Here is a 19,111-nt window from a genome sequence, read left to right as displayed (position 1 = left end):
GGGGGGGGGGCCCATACCTGCCTGCCTTCACTTCCCCCTCCTCCCCACAGGTAGACGCCAGCCCCCACCAGGTGGTCTGGAGGGAGTAGGGCTGTAGCCGGGGCCCGGTGGCCAGCCATCAGCTGGAAGAACCCAAAAGTACCAACTTAGCACCCCCCAGGGCCCCTGCCCTTTCTTTCCCGAGGTCTCCCCCGTTTGCTCACTAGTTCTCACCTTGCCTCCCCCTTCTTCTGTGCCCTCTGAGGGCATCTATGAGCCCTTAGTTCTGCAGTGACTGGGGAGGGAGGCTGGCTGGAAACCCAGGTCCAGGGGCCCACTCTGAGACCCCACTACCTGGGCCCAGCCGCTGGCTGTGCGTAGGGCCACCCATGCAGGAGGATGCGTTGTCTTCCCCACTGAGGACTGTGCTCTAGCCCTGAGCCCCTGCTCCACATACACAGGGCACACACGTGCAGGAGTGGCCACGCTTGCGCAGCTCAGTGGCTGCTACAGCCAGACCCCACGCAAACCTAACCCACTGCTGTCAAGTCGATTCCTACTCATAGCGACCCTATAGGACAGAGCACAACTGCCCCATAGGGTTTCTGGAGCAACAGGTGGATTCAAGCTGCTGACCTTTTGGTCAGCAGCCAAACTCTTAACTACTGCACCACCAGGGCTCCAGGGCCAGACCTGTACACCAAAAAAAGGAACTTTCCCTCCAGCGCTGGCCAGCCAGGTGAGGTCAGAGGTGGGTTTGAGAACCAGCCTGTACTTTTACTTCATGGATTCAATGCAGGGTGGGATGAACTTTACCTCCCAAAGAGTCCTGAACAGTGTGCCATCTTCCTCCTTGGTCTCCAGGTCAGAAACATGGTAGCAATGTCCCAAGACCTGTGGGCCCTCCATGTCAGCCCCTCCAGAGAGGTCTAGAATGGGGAGGATTGTCTCCCTGCCCACTGTGGCTGCTACTGTCTTACCTCTGAGATCCGCAGCCCTTCATAAGCTGGCTCCAGAACGCTTTCAGCCTGCCTTCCCTCCACTGCCCTATCAACAACTGTCCTCCAGACCCCATCATGCCTTGGACACCTCTGCACCCACTGCTGCTCTGCCTGGACCCTTCTCCCTCCCCCTCCCCCACTTGACACACACCTCATCTTTTTAGCCTTAACTCAAAGCTCTTCTCTGGGAAGCCAGACTATCCAGCTGTCACACAATATAGCCACAGCATGGTGGGTGGTCACTGGACCAGGCGCTCCTGGAAGAGCCGTGCAGTTTGAAGCCCTGGTGCCTACACTGGGCAGATCCTCAGTAAAAGCAAGAGGATGTAGGTGCCACTGTAATATTTCCTGAGATCGAGTTCCCATGACAACCCCCCCGCCCCCCCTGCAGAGAGGTCAAACCCACCACCTAGAGGGTTGTGGAGATGCAAAGGTGACAGAGCAGGTTAGAGGCCTAGAACCTTCTTTGGTTGTGGAGACCCTGGTTCTCTGGCTGCCTCCTCCCGAGGCCACCACCTTCCCTTCTAAATGTTGTCTTGCTGGACCTGCCATCAAAGTGCCCTGTCTTCTCCCAGCCAAGCTCAAGTCTTCCCAAGACTTGAAGTCTTGGAAGGAAGGTAAGAGGGAATAGCAGTTGGCTGGGGCTGATGAACTCTGATGGTGGCCCCTGACCGAGATGGGATGTTCCTACCACCAAGACACCTGGAGCTGCCACATCCCTGGATCTGCTCAAGCCTCCTGTGGCTCAGAGCTGCCAGCTGCCCGCCTCCAAATCCCCTTTCTGCTAAGCTCCAGGCTTCTGTTGCTGACACGCAAAGACCCCATCTAACACACTTCTTGGCCCAGGGCTCTCTTGAACAAGGCTGCCTTGGGCCACCTAGTACACTTGGGGTCTGCTTCGGCCCTGGACTGCCCCTCCTGAGGCAAGGATGTTTGTCCCGGCCCGGCCAGGACAGACACCCCATGTTCCTTCCCAGAACTCACACCCCACAGCAGCCCAGGCCACCCACAGTCCTGCTCACAGCACCCCTATACTCTCACAGGCAGGGACTGCAGGCAGAGCATGTCTGTCCCTAGGTGTTTCAGAGTGCTCATTCTCCTGCAGGAGGGAGAAGGCAGGCGGAGCCCTGGGTGGGCCAGCGAGGAGCAGCTCTGGGGGACCAGGAAGCAAAGTTTGACTCGCACTCTAGACAAGAGCTGCTGATCCCCAGGCTTCCCCCAAACTGACCCACACTTGCTCTCTCCCACGAGGGAACCCTCTTGGTTCCTTATCCCTGGTCCAATAACCTGGTGGGGGAGCCCCGCAGAAGACACAGACTGTGGGGCCGGTGACAGCACGGGCTTTAATGGCATTAACATCCAGGAGGTCACACATCGGTTCTGGTTGCTAACTTCTTCTGGGCTGAGGCGTGGCTGGGCCGGACCCCTCCAGGCTTTGCCACAGCCTCTGAGAACTCTCCACTCCGCCCCCCTCCCCCTCCCCCCCACTGAGAAAAGACAACATTGCACTGACTGACACACAGCCAGCCAGCCCGGCCTCCCCAGCACACCGTGGGTTCTGTTCGAAGAGGTGGATTATGGGCTTTGGCATCTGCTCGGTGGTGGTCCAGGGCTGGTCCAGGGAATAGTGTTTATCAAATGTTACAAAGGTTCTTTTACAAACTGGGGGTCTGGAAGATTTATTTCTGTGGTTCTGAGACTCTCGTCTCCAATGGCTTCTCTCTCGGAGTTACCAGAAGTCGGGCCTGGATAACGCTGTGTTGGTTGGTTGGTTTCTTTGTAAGGAATGTGTAAGGCATTTTGGTAAGTTAAACAGTAACTTCTTTTTCCACAGAGGAGACTCAGACCGAACTGCCCTCCTTTGAGCTGCTACCGTTCCCCTGTGGACAGAAGGGCAGAGTGAGGTAGAGGCTGGGCCAAGGAACAGGAGATAGCCACCACCCCAGACCCAGGCTGGTGACCCTGCACACTGGGGGTGCTCTACCCACACCTCCCCTCACTGGATTAACACCCCCAGACCACTCCAGTCTCTTCATGGAGCTCAGCACGGATGTCTGAGAAAACAGAGCTGACCCCTGGGGCTGGAGGAGAGCCTGCGGATGCAGGCGAGAGGAGGGGGGGCTGGGTGGAACTCTCGGTCCCGCAGGCCATGGGAGCTGGGCGGGGGCAGGGGCACTGGCAGGGGCCCACGCACACTGGGGCAGGCAGTATGGGTCAGAGGCCCACTTCCCACCAAGAGAGGAACCACGGGGGTGAGGGGTGTCTCGGCAGGGCCTGATGCCCTCCTGCCTGCCCTGGCTCTCCCTCCCAGCAGCTGACCCACCCCCTGCTGTGTGGGCACTGCCCCCTGCGGCGGTGGCCCTGGCTGGGCGGCACTCACTGCTTTGTCCAGCTGCTCCTGCAGCTTCTTCGCTGTGTCCTTCTCCTTGGCCAGCTGCTCCTGGGTCGTCTTCAGAAGCTCCTGCAGCTTGGTGGCTGCCTGGCCCAGGTCACTTGTGAGCTTCTTCTCTTTCTCTAGTCTCTCCTGTGGTCAGAGGATTGGAGGGGGTCAGCCTAACCCTAACCCACAGGGCCACTCTAACCTGTGGTGGCCAGTGGGGGAGCCACCAGACACGTCTCCTGAGCACCTGAAACGTGGCGAGTGTGACTTGTTTTATTTACTTTAAATTGCCACATTTGCCTAGAGGCTGCTATGACTGACCCTGCAGACTCGGTCCCCCGGCCCCTGCAACTAAGGGCCAGACCTGTGGGAGGGGCCTCAAGACCAGCTCCTCCCCACTCCCCTCTGGGCAGGAGCACCTGGAAGCTGGTGCCCAGGGCAGTCTCAGGTGGGGTCGGCACCCTCCGCGTGACCCTCTCAGAGGTGGGAGCGGCCAGAGCCCTGGGCAGATCAGACCTCAGACTCCGCCCCAGGCCCAGCCCCTGGGGTGCCCCCACCCCACCTTCAGTTGCGCAGCCTCCTGCGCATCCGAAGACCCCAGGGGACTGGCAGTGCGGAGTCTCTCCAACTCTTCCTGTAACCGGCATGCAGCGTTCTGAGCCTTGTGAGAGAGAGAAGGGGTGAGGGGAAAAGAGGTGAGGGGAGCAGGGCCTCGGGTAGGGACACCTCACAACCCAACCTGCAAGCAGACCCCCCTACCCCAAGCCCTGCTGGAAAGGGGGGCATTCCAACTCCCACCTGTGGCTGGGCACCTTTAGCAAGACCCACGTGTACCAAGGACTCGGGAACTGCCCCCAGGGGAGGCGGTTGTGCTCCAACCACGCCCCTTCACCCCACACCCCACCCTCCCCCTGCACCTGTCCATCCCTTGGGTCCCTGGTGTGCCCAAGGCCTGACAGCACCACAGTGGCTGGTAGGCAGGAGAAGGACAGGGAGGCCGCCCTCCCTGGACAAGCAAAGGGAGCTCAGAGCTGCCACACAGGGCCTGACCTCCTCAAACTCAGCCGTGAGCTTCTGCCGCTGTGTCTGCTCGCCCTCCAGGATGGCCTCTGTCCGCTCCAGCTGCATTTTCAGCTGCGTGGAAACAGCACAGACATTGGGAACCTGCTTGAAGGGCCCTCTTGGAGCCCAGGACTCCCAGGCGGGCTGAGACCTGGCCTGGCCTTCTAGCTGTGTCTAGCGCTCCTTCAGCCTGCCCTGCCTCTCGCCGGCCAGCAAGGCTTCTGTCTGCCCACAGCAGCCGGCCAAGTGCTCCAGTGCTCAGCCTCTGGGGAGACAGCACTTCACCCCGTGTAGACAGGCTAGCATGGCTGAAAGAGATGCTGACCTCAGGCACCTTCAGCAAGACCCACATGGCAAGGACACCTCAGAGCCACCAACAGGCCCTATCCCACAGCAGCTCCACCTGCAGCCATGCCACTACTTGGTGACAGCCCCTGCTTCCTAGCCAGGGGCCTCGGGGGCAGCCACCAAGGGCTGCAGTGGGAATTGAGTCCCTTCTGTGGCTGAATGCTCCCACTCCCTGCAATGTCCCTGGAACAAAGGTCACCCATACCTGCCCACAGGACACAGACCGGAATCAGGCAGAGCCCTCCCCCCTCCCAGACTCTCTGCCGCAGCCAGCCACTCCCCAGCCCCTCTCTGTGAGTCCTCAGACCTAGGTGGGCCCTCTCTATGCACCTGGGCAAAACTGGGTGTGGGGGGCGGGCAAAGACAGGCAGAGCCCCCGTGATTAGTGAGAAGGGAGACCCTGAGCCTGCACCCCACTTAGGTGGGGGGAGCCCCACAGGTGGTTAGTGACAGATGTCTGGGACGGCTCACCGCCCTAACCTCGATGGGTTCCTGCTCAGCTGGGGGGGTCTCTGGGGGGGCAGCCAGGAACCCCGCTACTTCACCATCCTCTACGTGGCTCTTCATCTCACTCAACTGCTGCCTGACCTGAAACAGGGAGGGCGCGTTGGTGCAAAGACACGGCTGCTGCCACCCACCCACCTCGCGGGCAGGATCCCACTCGGGATGGCTGCTGCCGCCCACCCACCTCGCCACACAGGACCCTGCTCGGGAAGGCTGCTGCTGCCCACCCACCTCGCCGGCAGGATCCCACTCGGGATAGCTGCTGCCACCCACCCACCTTGCTGGCAGGACCTCACTTGGGACGGCTGCTGCCGCCCACCCACCTCACCGACAGGATCCCACTTGGGATAGCTGCTACCACCCACCCACCTCACTGGCAGGACCTTGCTTGGGATGGCTGCTGCTGCCCACACAGGTGGCTCCCAGGGGGCCTGGCTTGGTAACTGTGACCCACCTCCCGTCCCCACCTGCCATGCCAGTGCACTGGGGCAGCAGGGGTCTGAATGTGGTGGTCCCTGGGGAGGCCCACCCATGAGCGTTGGGAGCATGGTCCTGTGGGATCTTCTCACAAAACCAGAGATGTGCACTTCTATCCAAAATCTCCCAATTTCTAAATATTTGGTGACTAATTCAAGATTTTTAAAGGCCTATGCAAGATAAGAGAAGAGGTCCGTGCCCTGAAGCCCCACCCTGGACTAGCACTGGGTCAGTGAGGCCCCACTGCCTCCCCACTGCCCTGTGAGGCTGGGGCTAAACTCTGCCAGGAGCTGGGGCCTGGGGTCAGACACCATGGCTGGGCAGGAAGCTCCTCCAGGTGGGCTGGGATCGTCCAGGGCAGGCCTTGCACACACAGCCCAGGCGTGACCAGACTGGGTTTAGCTGTAGCTTCAGTGAGAAAAAGCCAGAGTTCCAGGAGGGCGAAGGCCCCTGGCCTCCCCAAGGGACGCCCTGGCCCACAGGAAGTACACATCCCCAGACTCCCAGCCCTGAGCGCACACTGCTTGGATAGGGACCACACTGCAGCGGCATGGGAAATCAAGCGTGACCACCCAGGTCCCAGTGGTGACAAGACCAGCTCAGAGTGCCTGGCAAACATGCAAGGAGACCCCCCAAGACTGCACATGGACACACACACCCGTTCTGCCAAGTGGCTTCACCTCGAAGACGAACTACACGCAGACACACACATGTACACCCCCACACCCCACCTGCCCCACAGTGGACAGCTGCACCTACCAGGGCGAGCTCGTCACTTTGCTTCTGGGCTTCGCTCTTGGCTGTGTCCAGCTGAGACTGAGATTCTAACAAGAGTTGCCTCAACTTGGGGAGAAAACAGAGCCAGGTGATGGGGAAAAGGGAGAGAAGAAAGAAGCCAGTTACTGAGTCAGCACTGGCCAGTGCGTCCACTTCACCAAGACCCTGGGAACTACTGCAGGACAGGGCTCCAAGCTGCGCTGGCTGCGTGAAGACCCGGGACGGGCAGCATTCACTGCACGCGTCTCGTCCCAGGCCTTCACAAAATGGTTACAGACTGTCTCCTGCATCTAAATATTTGGCATCTAATTCAAGATCTTTAAAGGCCTATGCGGGACAAAGAGAACAGGTTAAACCAACACTGGGGGCTTCAAGTTTGTGCTTTCTGCTTCTAAGCAGTAAGAAAAATATCACTGATTTAAATCCATACCCCCCAGACATGGTGTCACTGAGCCAGAAGTGTCCCGCTAAGGACACATGGAGTGTTTCTCTCGGTGCAAGGCTGCGTCTTTGAGGTCAGCCCCAGTACACCCCCTGCTCCGCTCCGACAGCCCCAAGCCAGGGCTCACTGGGCTGGGGGTCTGCGCAGACCACGGGGCTTAGGTGGGCACACTCACCCCTGCCACCTCCTTGGCATAGCTCTGGCACTCGGCGCTGGCTGCTGCCATGTGCTTTTCCAGTTCTGCCTCCAAATGTGAGGTGTGCTCCCGCACCTGGAGAGACACACACAAGCCCACATGCACACGCATACACATCTGCACCTTCTATGTAGCTAGCAGGGCACTAAACCCCAGGGAACAGGGTGAGGGGGGTGTCAAGTCTAGCCTGGCCCTGGGATAAGCAAGGCCTGGGAGGAGGCCCACTGGCTACTGGGGAAACTGAGGCCAACAAGAAAGCAGTCATGCCAAGAGACCCCTTAATGCCAATGATACCCAGAACATAAGCACTGCCCAGGCTGCTACGTCCTCAGATCTTGGTGAGGGAAGATCCTCCTCCTTCAAGGTCAGAGCTGACTGCAGAGTCTGAACATGGCAGGGTGGGGTCTGAGCCCCTTCCACACTCAGACAGCACAGACAGCAACCACCGTGTGTGAGGTGGGGCCCACCCTGGCCAGCCAGGCCCAGGTGATCTGTGTGGGCCCATGGTGTGTCTCAGGCCAGGCTGAAGTGATATGAGCCTCTCACTGAGGAGAAACAGGCCAGATAGGGTCACCTGGTCTGGTGGATAACAGCCTCATCCTAAGGGGCCCATAAAGGGAAGTAAACGGCTCTGGAACAAGGCATGTTTCAGGGACTCCAGGGACAGAAGAGGCAGCTGAGCGGAGCCCTGCACGCACCTGGTCAGAACTCTCCAGCTCTCCTCTCAGCCGCTCTACGATCTCTTCGAGATGCTTCACTGTGACACGGGACTGGAAGCGAGAGGGTCCACGAAAAGTCAGCCAGGAGGGCCACGGCGTCTCTTCAGAGGCTGCTCTGGGCTCAGGACTCAGGCACACAGCAGGAGAGCCGGCCTCCTTCTCCCCCAGCCATGGCCACCTTGTACCCACCTGGCCTCCATGGCCTTCCGTGGATGTGGACAAGTATGAGACTGGGAGCCAGGCCGAGGACAGCTCAGCTGTCACCCTGCAGCCACCCTTCATGTGGATCATAGAAACTCACCACCGGGCCCCACACCTCACAAGTGACCTGGGTGGTGCTGCATGCTTCCCCTGGATTGCAGGGCGTGTGGGCCCAGCTGTCTGTCTCACCGAGTTATACTTGAGCTCTTAGGGAAAGGGTGGAAGACACGCCCCCTGTGCCCCAGCGTGACGCATGGATCGCTGGGCCTGGGCTGGGGGTGGGGGGTGCTCCGGGTGCTGAGGGCCCGGGCTGGGGGTCGGAGGGGTGCTCGGGGTGCCAAGGACCTGAGCAGCTGCCATACCTTCTGCAGCTCCTCCTCCATGGTGCTGACTCTGGCTTTCCACACTTGCTCCTCCTCTTCGACGCTCTTCTGCAGGTCCTTGAGCATGCCCTCCTGCAGACGGCCGGGGCGTGAGGCGGGCACCAAGAGAGGGCCGTTGGCCAGGGCCTGGAGGTGCCAGCCTGCTCCCTCCCATGCCCAGCCCACTCAGTCCCCACCCTGCCACCTCCTCTGTGGGGACCCCACGGCTGCCAGTTACATGAGATCAAATGTGGCCACAGTCCAACAGTAGGGGGTGGGGGGGGTGGGGAGGGTGCTGTGGCCTGTGTGCCATGCTGGCTTCAGGGACTATATGGGTATGTGACTGAATGAAGCCAGCAGGACTCCTGTAACCGCTAGGCTATGCCTCTAGAATGAGGCCCGCAGGAAGGGTGGCCAGGGTTTGGGAGGGCTGGCCTCGCTTGCTCTTGGGGTCACGGGACAGGGTTCTGTCCAGCAGTCAGCCAAACACTCATAACTTCCTCCCAGGAGCGATTAACTCCTTCCAACCAAGCGTCTCCTCCCCAGGCCAGCCCCAAACCTTGACTCATCTCCCTCCACAGCTTAGTGGCCATGGAGGCCTCGCCTTGGAGAGCCTTGACCCACCCCTCATCACTCAGCTGAAGAAATGGGACCCAGAGAGGGGGAGACCTGCCCTCCGCTGCCTCCACCTACTGGGTCCCGAACGTCCCCTCCCCACAGCCCCAGCTGCCCTGCTCACCGTCTCGGCCAGGATGGTGCGGTACTGGTCACACTCGGCCTGCAAGGTGCTCTGGGCTTCCTCCGCCTCCTGCAGCCTGGACGCCGGGTCCTGGGCAGAAGGAAGAGCAGGTCTGTTAGCCCCACCAGGCGTTCTCCTGGCTGCGGTGAGGGGACTGGGGCCCCCCACCTGCTCACCGGCGAAGGCTCCGTGGGCGCCGGCGGCTGCTTCCGCAGTTCGGAGCCTTTCTCCTGGAGCTCCTGCAGCCACTCGGTGTAATTCTGCAACAGAAGAGGGGAGGTAGGGCCTGGTGGTGCTGCCTGTGAAGGTTTGGGGTGCACGGGGGTGGGGGTGGAGTCTTCCTCTCTTACCTGGTGCGATATGTCAGAGAGCTCCGGCAGGAGGGACAGCAAGGCCTCTCTGGTCTGCGTCTCAATCAGGCGGAGCTGCTGCTCGGACTCCTCCTGTGGGCAGAAGGGGACAGGCGCTGAGCGCGGCGAGGGGGACAACTGGGGAGTGTAGTGAGGACACCCGAGGGGTGTGTATCTGTGCCTTTGTCTTCCTCCAGGAAGACCATGGCCTCAGTGTTTCCAGCAAAACAGGAGCCAAACACAGAGGAGACAACAAGGTGGCTTGTGGGCAGAGCAGGGTGTTTAACACCAGCCCGTGCTCGGCACCCCTCAACAGACCAAGCTCTCTTGAGGGTAACGCGGCAGCCCCTGATGGCAGGGACACCTCCGCCTGCTCAGCTGCTCAGGCTCAGTTCGTGCTCATTTTCCAAGTGTGTGTGCATGTGTGTGTGGAGGCAGGCAGGATCCAAGACTGGGCAAGAGGAACGGGTGGGAAGGAGGTGGGGGGCAGTCAGGAGGCCCCAAACACTGGAAAGCAGAGTTGAGGTGGGGGTGGTTGTAAAGGTAGAGAAGAGGCGTGTCTGCCAGCAGCCACCAGCCTCAGAGGTTTCTCTCCAGCGACCCGGGAGAGGATCAACATTTCCACTTTGTAGATGGCAAAACTGGCTAAGTGAGGCTCAGGGACTTTGTCTGGGGCCCGGGGATCACCCTGGCACTGGAGCCCAGCAGTCCTCCTGAGAAGTGCTGGCAGCTCCTACCCAGCACAAACAGGAGAAAAAGAATGACCGACCAAGCTACACAGCAAGGCCCAGAGCCAGGCTGGCACTGGGGAGGCCACCGAGGGTTCTGGCTAGGGTGTTTTTGAACAACCTGTCTCTTGCAGGCCAAAGCTGCTGCATCCACAGCCATGACCCGACCATGTCTGTGAGCGGGACTAGGAACTCTAACGGGGCAGAGCTGCTGGAGGTGATGGCGTTCTGGACCCAGCGCTATGGAGAACAGGCGACAGACAACACCCAGCATGGCCACCGCACACACATGTTCTGGACTCCCGTCTGCGAAGTGCCCTAACATGCCTGGTCGTCCAGACAGTGCCCAGGGACCGTGACCTTGTGAGAGTCAAAGGCAAGAGCTGGAAGACCCTGAGGCCAGCTCCTGTCTGTATGGCTGCGTGACTGTGAACAAGGCAGGTGATGACTCCAGTCACAGCTTCTTTGTGTGCCACAGAAAGGCCAGAACATCCATGAGGTCCTCCTAGGGCTCACAGCCCAAGCTTCTAGCAGCTCTGATCTGAGGCCAGTCCTCCACCCTGCTTCATCTTGGGGTCCTCATCTGATGAAACTCTCCCGCTTCCTGGGAGTGTTCATTAAGATCACCACAAGGCTCATGCCTTGGGGACCCAGACATTCTGTAAGAGCGAGGCTGGGGGGATGGGGCTGGCTGCCAGGGGCATTCTACAAGGGACGGAGACCAGCGGGCGAGGCTCCCAGGGCCAGAAGTCCCAGCACGGCTCAGCTGGCCACCTGCTTGGGTCTTGAAGCCGCTGCTTGGGAGGCTGGAGCAGTGCCTTCCAGAGGACTGTGCAGGCCATGTCCCCACCCAAGCCTCAGCACTGGCCCCTACCGAGGCTCCAGGGCAATGTGGACACCCTAAGGAACGGAGACCTCCCCGCACCTCAGGCTAATGTGGCACTGACTCCTGAGGGCTCCCTAGGAAAAATGTCTTCTTCTGTGACTTATTTTAAAGATAAATCACAGAACACACTGGGCTGAGCCTGCATGACTCTAGAGGGCCTGAGAAAGCAGCAGGACCGCTCAGACAAGACACCACGGGAGCAAAGCGATGATAACAGCCCAATCAAGGACTCACTCAAACGTCAGGCAGCAGGGGGCCCTCTGCCCAGAGGCCGCGTGCAACTCTGCTCCCTGGTGGCAGAGGCCAGCGGAGCAACTGCAATCCAGTGTGCATCCTCCGGCCTCATGGTAAGGAAAAGTGGAAGGAAAGGAGGGAAGGAGGGAGGGAAGGAATCAAGGAGGAGGGCACGCAGGAGTCCCAGGGTTGCTCTGGGTGCCAGTCACCCCCACTCCGTCGACGGACTGCTCTGAGATGTCAGAGCAGGTATGTCTGGGGATTGAGCAGGATGGCTGACCTTGGCCTGGGTCAGGGAGCACAGCTTCTCCTCACAGGCCCTCTCGGCCGCAGACACTGCCTCCATAGCCTTCCAGTTCTTCTCCCGGAGCTCCTGGGGGAAGGGCAGGTGTGGGGAGCATCAGCGGCCACATGGGCTACATGGTCCCACAAGCTGCACCCCAACTGGGCACTGCCTGACCCATTCGGAACCCCAAAGCAGACCCGATGCTAAGGGACAAAATGCCCTCTCCCTTGGCCCATCCCATCAGCTTGTGGCCTCTCCCAAGCAGCACCTCACACCAGGCCATGGCAGCCCCACCCGACACGAGGCAGTCAGGGCACACGGTGTGAAGAGGCAAGCCCCTCAGAGAGACTGCAGGGCGAGGCAGGGGGAGGAGGTCAGCCTGTCCCCTGGACCTCAGCCCTGCTGGGGCCACCAGGGCCAAGTGGACCCGCTCGGCCGGCAAAGCGCCCTTCCTGACTAGTTTGGGGCAGGTTTCAGAGAAAAGGTTCTTTGGGCTGTTCCCTCCTGCCCCCAGCCTCTGCCTAGTCCCTTCCCGCCAGACGCCCTCTGCAGGAGCCCGTCCCGGACACTCACGTTGTTCTTCACCTTCTGCTGTTCCACAGTTTCTCTGAGCTCAGTGGCCTCCTTTTCCAGCAACGACACTTGGGACTCCAGCTCCTGGAGGCTGATGGGAAACAGTGGGTTCACTGCCCTGGTCCTGAGGCCTCACACCCTGCCCCCCCGGCCCCTGCCCAGCTTCTCTATCTCAGGTGTTCCCCTTCCTCTGCCCATGGTTCCTCCCCTGGCCCGAGGCCCCAACCCAGCAAGGATCACCCATGCAGAGGGAGCAGCACCAGGCCCCCGACCCCCAGACCACGTCCCCTAGGGCCTGCAGCCCAGTTCCACCTGGAGTGCACAAGCCGAGCAAGAGGCAGCTCGCTCCAGCCGCACATCAGTCCTGAGTGCCAGGGGCCGCGGTGCAGAACCCAGAGGCTGCTGGGACCAGGAGGGGCTGAAGAGGCCCCGGTGAGTAGTGCAAGATGCGCCCCGGGCAGCAGTGCTTTCCACACGCTCTTTCCTCCCGTGCACTGAGCCTGCCACCTGGTGAGCTGTACCCACTAGACCTGGTCCTGCCCCGTCGCCACAGGACATGTAGGCTGCCCTCTCTCTGTGGCTCTGCTGACCCTCAGAAGACCCCCCTCTGCAGCAAGCTAGGACTTATCACAGCGCTGCCACCCACACACTTTGAGACTCATAGCAGCCACCTGGGTCACCAACTTCTCACCAGTGGGAAGGCAGGCCATCCTCTGCCCAAAACCAAGCTCTTCTAAGACCCATGGGCTTCTCTCTCCTTTCAGTCCCCTGGGGTGTGAGTGTGAAGGACCAGCGGAGGGGAACCCAGCACCGTGGGACCAGCGAGATGTTGGCCCTAACCTTCCTGTTTCTTTCCAGGTCCAAGCCCTGTGGGTGGGTCCACCCTCATCCAGAAAGGGAGGGGGTGACATTAGAACTGCACCAGCTCTTCTGAGGAAAAGCTTCCAGCGGGCACTTTAATGTGTCCCACCTTCTATGTTAGATGGGGAGGGCCCCAGGGACACATGAAATCTAACGTCCAGAGCTGGCCAGTGTTGATGTGAATCAAAGCAGCCGGAGCCATTCTGAGGTGCGGAAAAGAAACCCCTGGCCCAGAGGCGGGATGCTCTGTGGGGTGAGGCAGAGGGTGAGGGGGTGCCATCAGCACAGGGAGGCACGAGGCTCTGGCTGCTCACCCTGCCAGCCAGCCTGCATGTGCCCACACGTACACCCCCATCCACCCACCCATCTGACGTCTTTAAACTGCAGGTGGTGACACATCATTGGGTCAGGAAATCAGTTTAGTGGGGTACCAGCACCTCTCTTAAGCGAAAAACAAGACCAAAGGAAACAGCAGAATCACAGGTAGGAAAGGTAAGTTTGGCTTGTAAAACTCTCTTCAGTTATGTGTGTTGAATCCATGTTGCATTTCCTATCGGAAGCCGCAGCCAAAGCTTTGCGGAAAGCCTCACTGGCTCACTGACCCTGCCGTGGCACTGTCGGCGAAGCCACCACACAGCCTCAGTTTGACCCCAAATGCATCTTGCACTTGGCCTGGAAGACAGCTGTTCGTCTTGGACCCACAGATCTTGCCCCCCAAAGCCCTGCTGTAAGCCCTCATGAGTGCCACCTCACGACTTGCACCCAAGCTCCCCCAAGCCCCCCGCACCCCATTATATGCAACAACCTGTCTCCAGCCAGCAATCCCTAGAGCAGGCCCCAGGGGAACAAAACCTGAGGAAGAAGAGAGCCAAGGCGGCTGGAGCAGAGGCCTGATTCTAGAATTTCTGGGGCCAGCTTTCAAGTCTCCAGAACCGAAGGCATGACCTAGCCTGGACACAACTTTCAGAAACTTGTTTAGGAAGGAAATAAAAACCAAATTTCACCAGACACATCTGCATGAGGCAAAAGAGTAAAACTGCGCCTCTTAGGATGATACTCAGTGAGCCACTAACTCACTGTGTGGCCTAAGATCTTGTCTTAAAATACAAGAGCAGAAATCCAAACAAGCACAACGTCCCTGCCCCACAACCACCACCACTAGGAACCAAGTCAGCCCGAGCTCTCCGGACAAAAGTGTGCTTGGGGCAGAAATCCAGCAGCGGGGCTGGGCTGTGTCTTCCCTGAGATCTGCTGGGCCTGTGGGAGGCTGGTTTCCCTCCCAGCCCCCAAGCCCAGGGCCAGATGCCGGAGACAACAGAACTGAGGTGGGGCTGCACCGGATGAGAAGCGCGCCGAGGTGACTTACCACAGTGGCTGCCAAGGCGAGGGAGCTGGGTCAGCTGGACAACGGGGACATGTCCCGCCATCCGCACAGGGTGGAGGACATCCCCCAAGCTCACCTCCTCCCCCGGGGCTGGCTCTATGGACTCTCGGCCTCATGGGCACCTGCTCCTGGTTAACGATCCCAAGGACTCTGGCCAGACTTGTGTTCCCCGCCCAGGTGCCGGCCCCAGCCCTCAGGCAGAGAAATAGTCCCTGACCACACCCAGCTGGGGCCTGCTGACCCTGAGGGGGCAAGGTCTGGCCACAGGACAGTCACCTCATGGATACAGAACACAACCCTGCCATGTCCTAGATCTGTGGTCCAGCAAAAGGCGTAGGCTACATACAAGGTCCTTGATTCTGGGTTTTGTGACAATCTTTCCTATTTGATTTACTGACCTAAGTCCCTAAAATCCCTTGCCTTCAGTCCTACCTGACAAACACGTAGAAACCTTATGACCAGCCAAGCCTTCCCCACTGAAAGCGAGTGGACTGCAACCTCCTCAGCACACTAAGGCACCTTCCTCCACTCCTACAGGTGAGTCCTGGCTGCCCTCACTCCTGCCAGGCCACCCTGCCCTCTTGTCACTGGAGGAAGGGAGACAGAAGGGACCTCTGACACAGGCCCTTCCCCGGGGGACTGGCACTCATTGATGGCCGTGCATGAAGCGACCTCGCCTCGCCAGACTTACCGGGCGTGCTGCTGGTCGGCCTCCGCTTGGCTGGCCTGGAACAGAGACAGAGAGCTCACTCACTCTTCACCACCCCGTGCCATACAGTGGGTGGGGGGCGTGGATGGGGCCCTCCCTTTCCTCCTGTCAACCTTGGAGAAGGCCCAGCTGACCTGGGTGTCGCGGGCCTGGCCGGCCTCCAGCAGGGCCTCGATGGACCGGATCCTCTCAGTGAGCTGCGTGTTCTCAGCCCTGGCCTCCACGAGCTGCCCCTGGAGGCCGCCCAGCTCCTCACACTTGCTCTTCACCTCAGCTTCTAAGGACTGCAGCTTGCTGCACAGCTCTGCCGTAGGAGGAGGGAGATGAGAGAGGGAGACCAGAGACAGTGAGAGACACCAAGAGAGAGGCCGGGGCTGCACGCCCTGCTCCCTGTGCCTGCTTGTGTGCTGGGGATGTTGGATACACCTCTGACTGGGCTTATCATCCCCGGCTCCACACTCCAGGACCCATTCAGGTAGAATGAAGTGCCTTCTACTCCCCTATGGAAAACCACAGAATGGATCTGAGTTGAAGTTTCTAAGGATTCTTTCTCCAGGAGACCTTGCTCACAGTGCGCACCAAGCCAGGAGTGACAGGACCAGAAATTCTCCAGGGAGTGACTGCCTGCCGATCCCACCGGCCCTGCTTTCTCTGGCTGGCTCCTGCTCCCCATCTCCAACCTTGCAGTGTCCAGATTCCCCTCCTTCCAGGTGAGCTCAGACAGTCCTGTTGCTCTAAATGTTATCCCATGTTTACGGCTCTGCAGCCGGCCTGCCCTCCCAGTGACACTAACTAGGCAGCTCGGCCTGAGTGCCCAGGCCCCTCGCCCTGCATGCCCTCGCCGCCTGAGCTGCTGGCAAGGCCTGCTGGCTCCACATCCCACCTCCTCCCCACTTACACCTCATGGTCACCTGGGCCAAGCCCCATCACCCCCTTTGGCCTGGACAAGGGGCTCCTCCCTAGTCTCCTGGTGACACCTGCCCTACAGTCCTCTCTCCACACAGTGCCAGTGTCCGAAGTGCCAATCAGATGGCCTCATCCACTGTCCCAAGCCCTCTGGTCACTTCCTGGCACACTCACACCACTCCCAGGCCTGCCCACCTGGCCCTCTCATGCAGTCATACCAAGGTCATCATCTCAGGGCCCTGCACCGGCCACCCCTACTCCCCTGGTCCTTGGTGACTGCAGGGCTAGCTCGTCCTGTCACCCAGAGCTCAGCTTAGACCCCCTCCTGCCCCAGTGAGTCCTCTTTGACCACCAATCTAAAGCCACACCTGGCCCTCTGGACCCGGGGTCAGCCAACTACGCCCTGCGGGCCAAACTGCCCCTCAGCCTGCTTTAGTAAACGGAGCTTTACTGGAACAGGGCCAGGCCCATCCGCTTCCACATTGTGTGGCTGCTTCTGCACTGCAGTGGCAGAGGGGAGCACTTGTGAAGACACTGTGTGGCCCATGAAGCCAAAAATACAGCCTGCCTGCTTTGCACAGAAGCAGTCGTCACCCCTGCTCTAGGTCATGTAGGCTATTCTGTGTGGGGTACAGCGCCATGTGACACTGTTGTTGCAGGTTTATCTGACCACGCCAGTATCCCTTGTAGAGGGTGGCCCTGCCGCACTGCTTCGTCCTGCAAGTCCTTGATGCCCGTGACTGTGCCCAGCACGAGTCACTCAGGATCCAGGTGCACACTGGACGTGCAGCTGTCACTGGCCTGTCTTCGCCCACTCTCCCCATCATGAAGCAGGCCCGTGCACACAGGAAGACCACGGCCTTCCAAACCCTGGTGTGGCCTCCGAGTAGATCGAGACGGGAGAGCCAGGAAGGCCGAAGCATGCAGCACTAAGCGGCCAGTGATGGCCTCAGGAGACTGACCCTGGCTCACCCAGCAGCCACGAGGGCTTGGAGGGTGGAGGGCGCTTGTGGGGAGTCTCAGGGGGTGGCGCCTTCCACTTCTCCACACCCAGTCCTCGGCTACAGGGTTCAGTTCCCTCCTCGCCAACTCCCTCACAGGAGCAGGTTCTGGGGACAGGGTGGTGCCCGGACCCAGCACCAGCCTACCCATGGGGCCCAGAGTGAGGCGCCCGAGAAGCATGCTCTCACCCTCCATCTGCTGCTGCTGCTCCTGGGCCTTCTCCACGTCCGCCTGGAGGCTGGCATGGCTGGTCTGGGAGCGGCACAGCTCCCGGCTGACCTCATCCAGGCGCTTCTGCAGGGCCTCCTCACTGTCCTTGTGTGATGCCTGCAGGGGAGGGGACGAGCCGTGAGGACACAGAGGGCCAGCCTCATCAGCTCTGCCACTGAGCAGGGCACAGGCTCCATATGGCCACCCCATGCCCAGGAGAGCTGCGAGCTCTTGGTTTGTCTGTTCAAGAGAGAACGTCCTTCTTTAACACTCGAGTCTGCAGCAAACTTGGTCCCAGTCAGCACCCTTCCAATGAGTGAAGGTGGAGGCAAGGGACCCGCAATCCCGTTTTTGTTTCCCCAGCAGTCCCTCGGTCCCTTTCCCAGCAGGAAGGCTGGGCCTGGCAGGGTCCTCCTGCCTGTGCGCTACCGTTTAGACACACACGGGCACTGCCCACAATTAAGATCATTCCAAGTGGACAGCTTTCTGACTTGGTTTTTAATATCACATTGAACCACATGAAACTGCCGGTTGTCAGCCATTTTTGGCCTACAAAAGTAGCAATTTGGTATGGTTCGGCCTACTATTTTGCAAAGACACTTTCACACGAGTATGAATAGGTCGCCTTGTTCTCGTGATGGCCACAAAGCCGTGTGGAGGTGGCACACTGGGGGGGTGGCTGTCCTGGATCTTTGACAGTCTCAACTCCGGCTCCAGTGAGCACCCTGGTATACCTAACACTGGGCTCCGGGGCAGCACTGCCAGGTCCAGCCTCAGACTGTGGCCAGCACCCCAACAGATTCAGTTCTCACTGTTTCTGTAGGAAGCTTGTCTGGGGCAGGGCTGGGTAAGATGGGACACACACCCACAGAGGCCACCTCTCAGCCCATTTAACACACTGCTGTTACCCACACCCCAACTTTTACTCCCTTTTAGGGGAACAGCTTCTCAAGGAAAATGACAGAGACATAGGCCCCCGACCCGACGGGGGGCACCACTCTCCACCAGGCTGTGCAGACTTGCGCCTGGTTGATTGTGCCCCCGAAGGCCACTGTGGCAGAGGTAGGGCTGGGACGGCAGGGCTGTGAGGCCAGGGATATCTCACCAGGCCATGGGGTGAGTGCTGCACAGCAGAAAATTCTGGGCAGCCTGAGGGTGAGTGACGCTTTCTGCATTACAACGTGGCAGAGCGCCAGTTTAAACTCCAAGAGGGGAAAGGAAACAAGGATGGGGTAATGGCCGCCCCAAAGGCACCCGTGTCCCCCTCCAGCTCCAGCACCCCCCACAGCAACGAAGTAAATGGGGTGGAGACATCCGCAACTGGAAACACAACCACCAGCTGTTCCTTGTTCTCTCTCCTTCCTTTCACTCAGACTCCAAGGAGCCAACTACTGCATGCATCTCTCCATCCACTACTGACATTAATGAGAACACTGTTCCATCAACAAGCAAACAAAAAAGCAAAAGCCCACTTGTATTTAGAACCAGAAACTTAAAAAAAGAAGCCTTTACTGGAAGGCAAGTGCATGCATCTTGGGACAAGGAGATGATGATTCTCTGTCTGGGAGAGCGTGACAAGCACGAGCCAGCCACACTGGACAACCCCAGGACAAGGCCTGTGCTACATGGACCAGCGGACCATATAAAGCCACACCGGACAACCCCAGGACCAGGCCTGTGCTACGTAGACCAGCAGACCGTATAAAGCCACACCGGACAACCCCAGGGCCAGGACTGTGCTACGGAGACCAGCAGACCGTATAAAGCCACACCGGACAACCCCAGGACCAGGCCT

General features: G+C 59.6%; 1 protein-coding gene across 2 annotated transcripts in view; it reads right to left on the bottom strand.

Annotated features, from left to right (window-relative positions):
* Positions 1 to 2,063: 2,063 nt before the first annotated feature.
* The window catches only part of RRBP1 (ribosome binding protein 1), a 75,207-nt gene continuing 58,159 nt past the window's right edge, over positions 2,064 to 19,111 (bottom strand). The window contains exons 9-25 of one of the 2 annotated variants that reach the window (XM_023731414.1): positions 17,295 to 17,433; positions 15,333 to 15,502; positions 15,181 to 15,215; positions 12,245 to 12,335; positions 11,666 to 11,758; positions 9,538 to 9,630; positions 9,364 to 9,447; positions 9,188 to 9,277; positions 8,449 to 8,541; positions 7,865 to 7,936; positions 7,146 to 7,241; positions 6,511 to 6,594; positions 5,251 to 5,358; positions 4,411 to 4,494; positions 3,923 to 4,021; positions 3,361 to 3,504; positions 2,064 to 2,860 (exon numbers count right to left, since the gene is read on the bottom strand). In XM_023731414.1, the coding sequence (XP_023587182.1) occupies positions 2,822 to 2,860; positions 3,361 to 3,504; positions 3,923 to 4,021; positions 4,411 to 4,494; positions 5,251 to 5,358; positions 6,511 to 6,594; positions 7,146 to 7,241; positions 7,865 to 7,936; positions 8,449 to 8,541; positions 9,188 to 9,277; positions 9,364 to 9,447; positions 9,538 to 9,630; positions 11,666 to 11,758; positions 12,245 to 12,335; positions 15,181 to 15,215; positions 15,333 to 15,502; positions 17,295 to 17,433 (1,614 nt within the window). In that variant the 3' untranslated portion in view covers positions 2,064 to 2,821. The remainder of the gene's footprint in view (positions 2,861 to 3,360; positions 3,505 to 3,922; positions 4,022 to 4,410; positions 4,495 to 5,250; positions 5,359 to 6,510; positions 6,595 to 7,145; positions 7,242 to 7,864; positions 7,937 to 8,448; positions 8,542 to 9,187; positions 9,278 to 9,363; positions 9,448 to 9,537; positions 9,631 to 11,665; positions 11,759 to 12,244; positions 12,336 to 15,180; positions 15,216 to 15,332; positions 15,503 to 17,294; positions 17,434 to 19,111) is intronic. The other variant, XM_023731415.1, reaches the window with a different exon arrangement.

This window comes from Trichechus manatus, unplaced genomic scaffold, assembly GCF_000243295.1.
Source record: "Trichechus manatus latirostris isolate Lorelei unplaced genomic scaffold, TriManLat1.0 scaffold00042, whole genome shotgun sequence".
Lineage (NCBI taxonomy): Eukaryota > Metazoa > Chordata > Mammalia > Sirenia > Trichechidae > Trichechus > Trichechus manatus.
The sequence above is the reverse complement of the archived record's forward strand: the minus strand, read 5'-3'. Positions and strand labels throughout refer to the sequence as shown.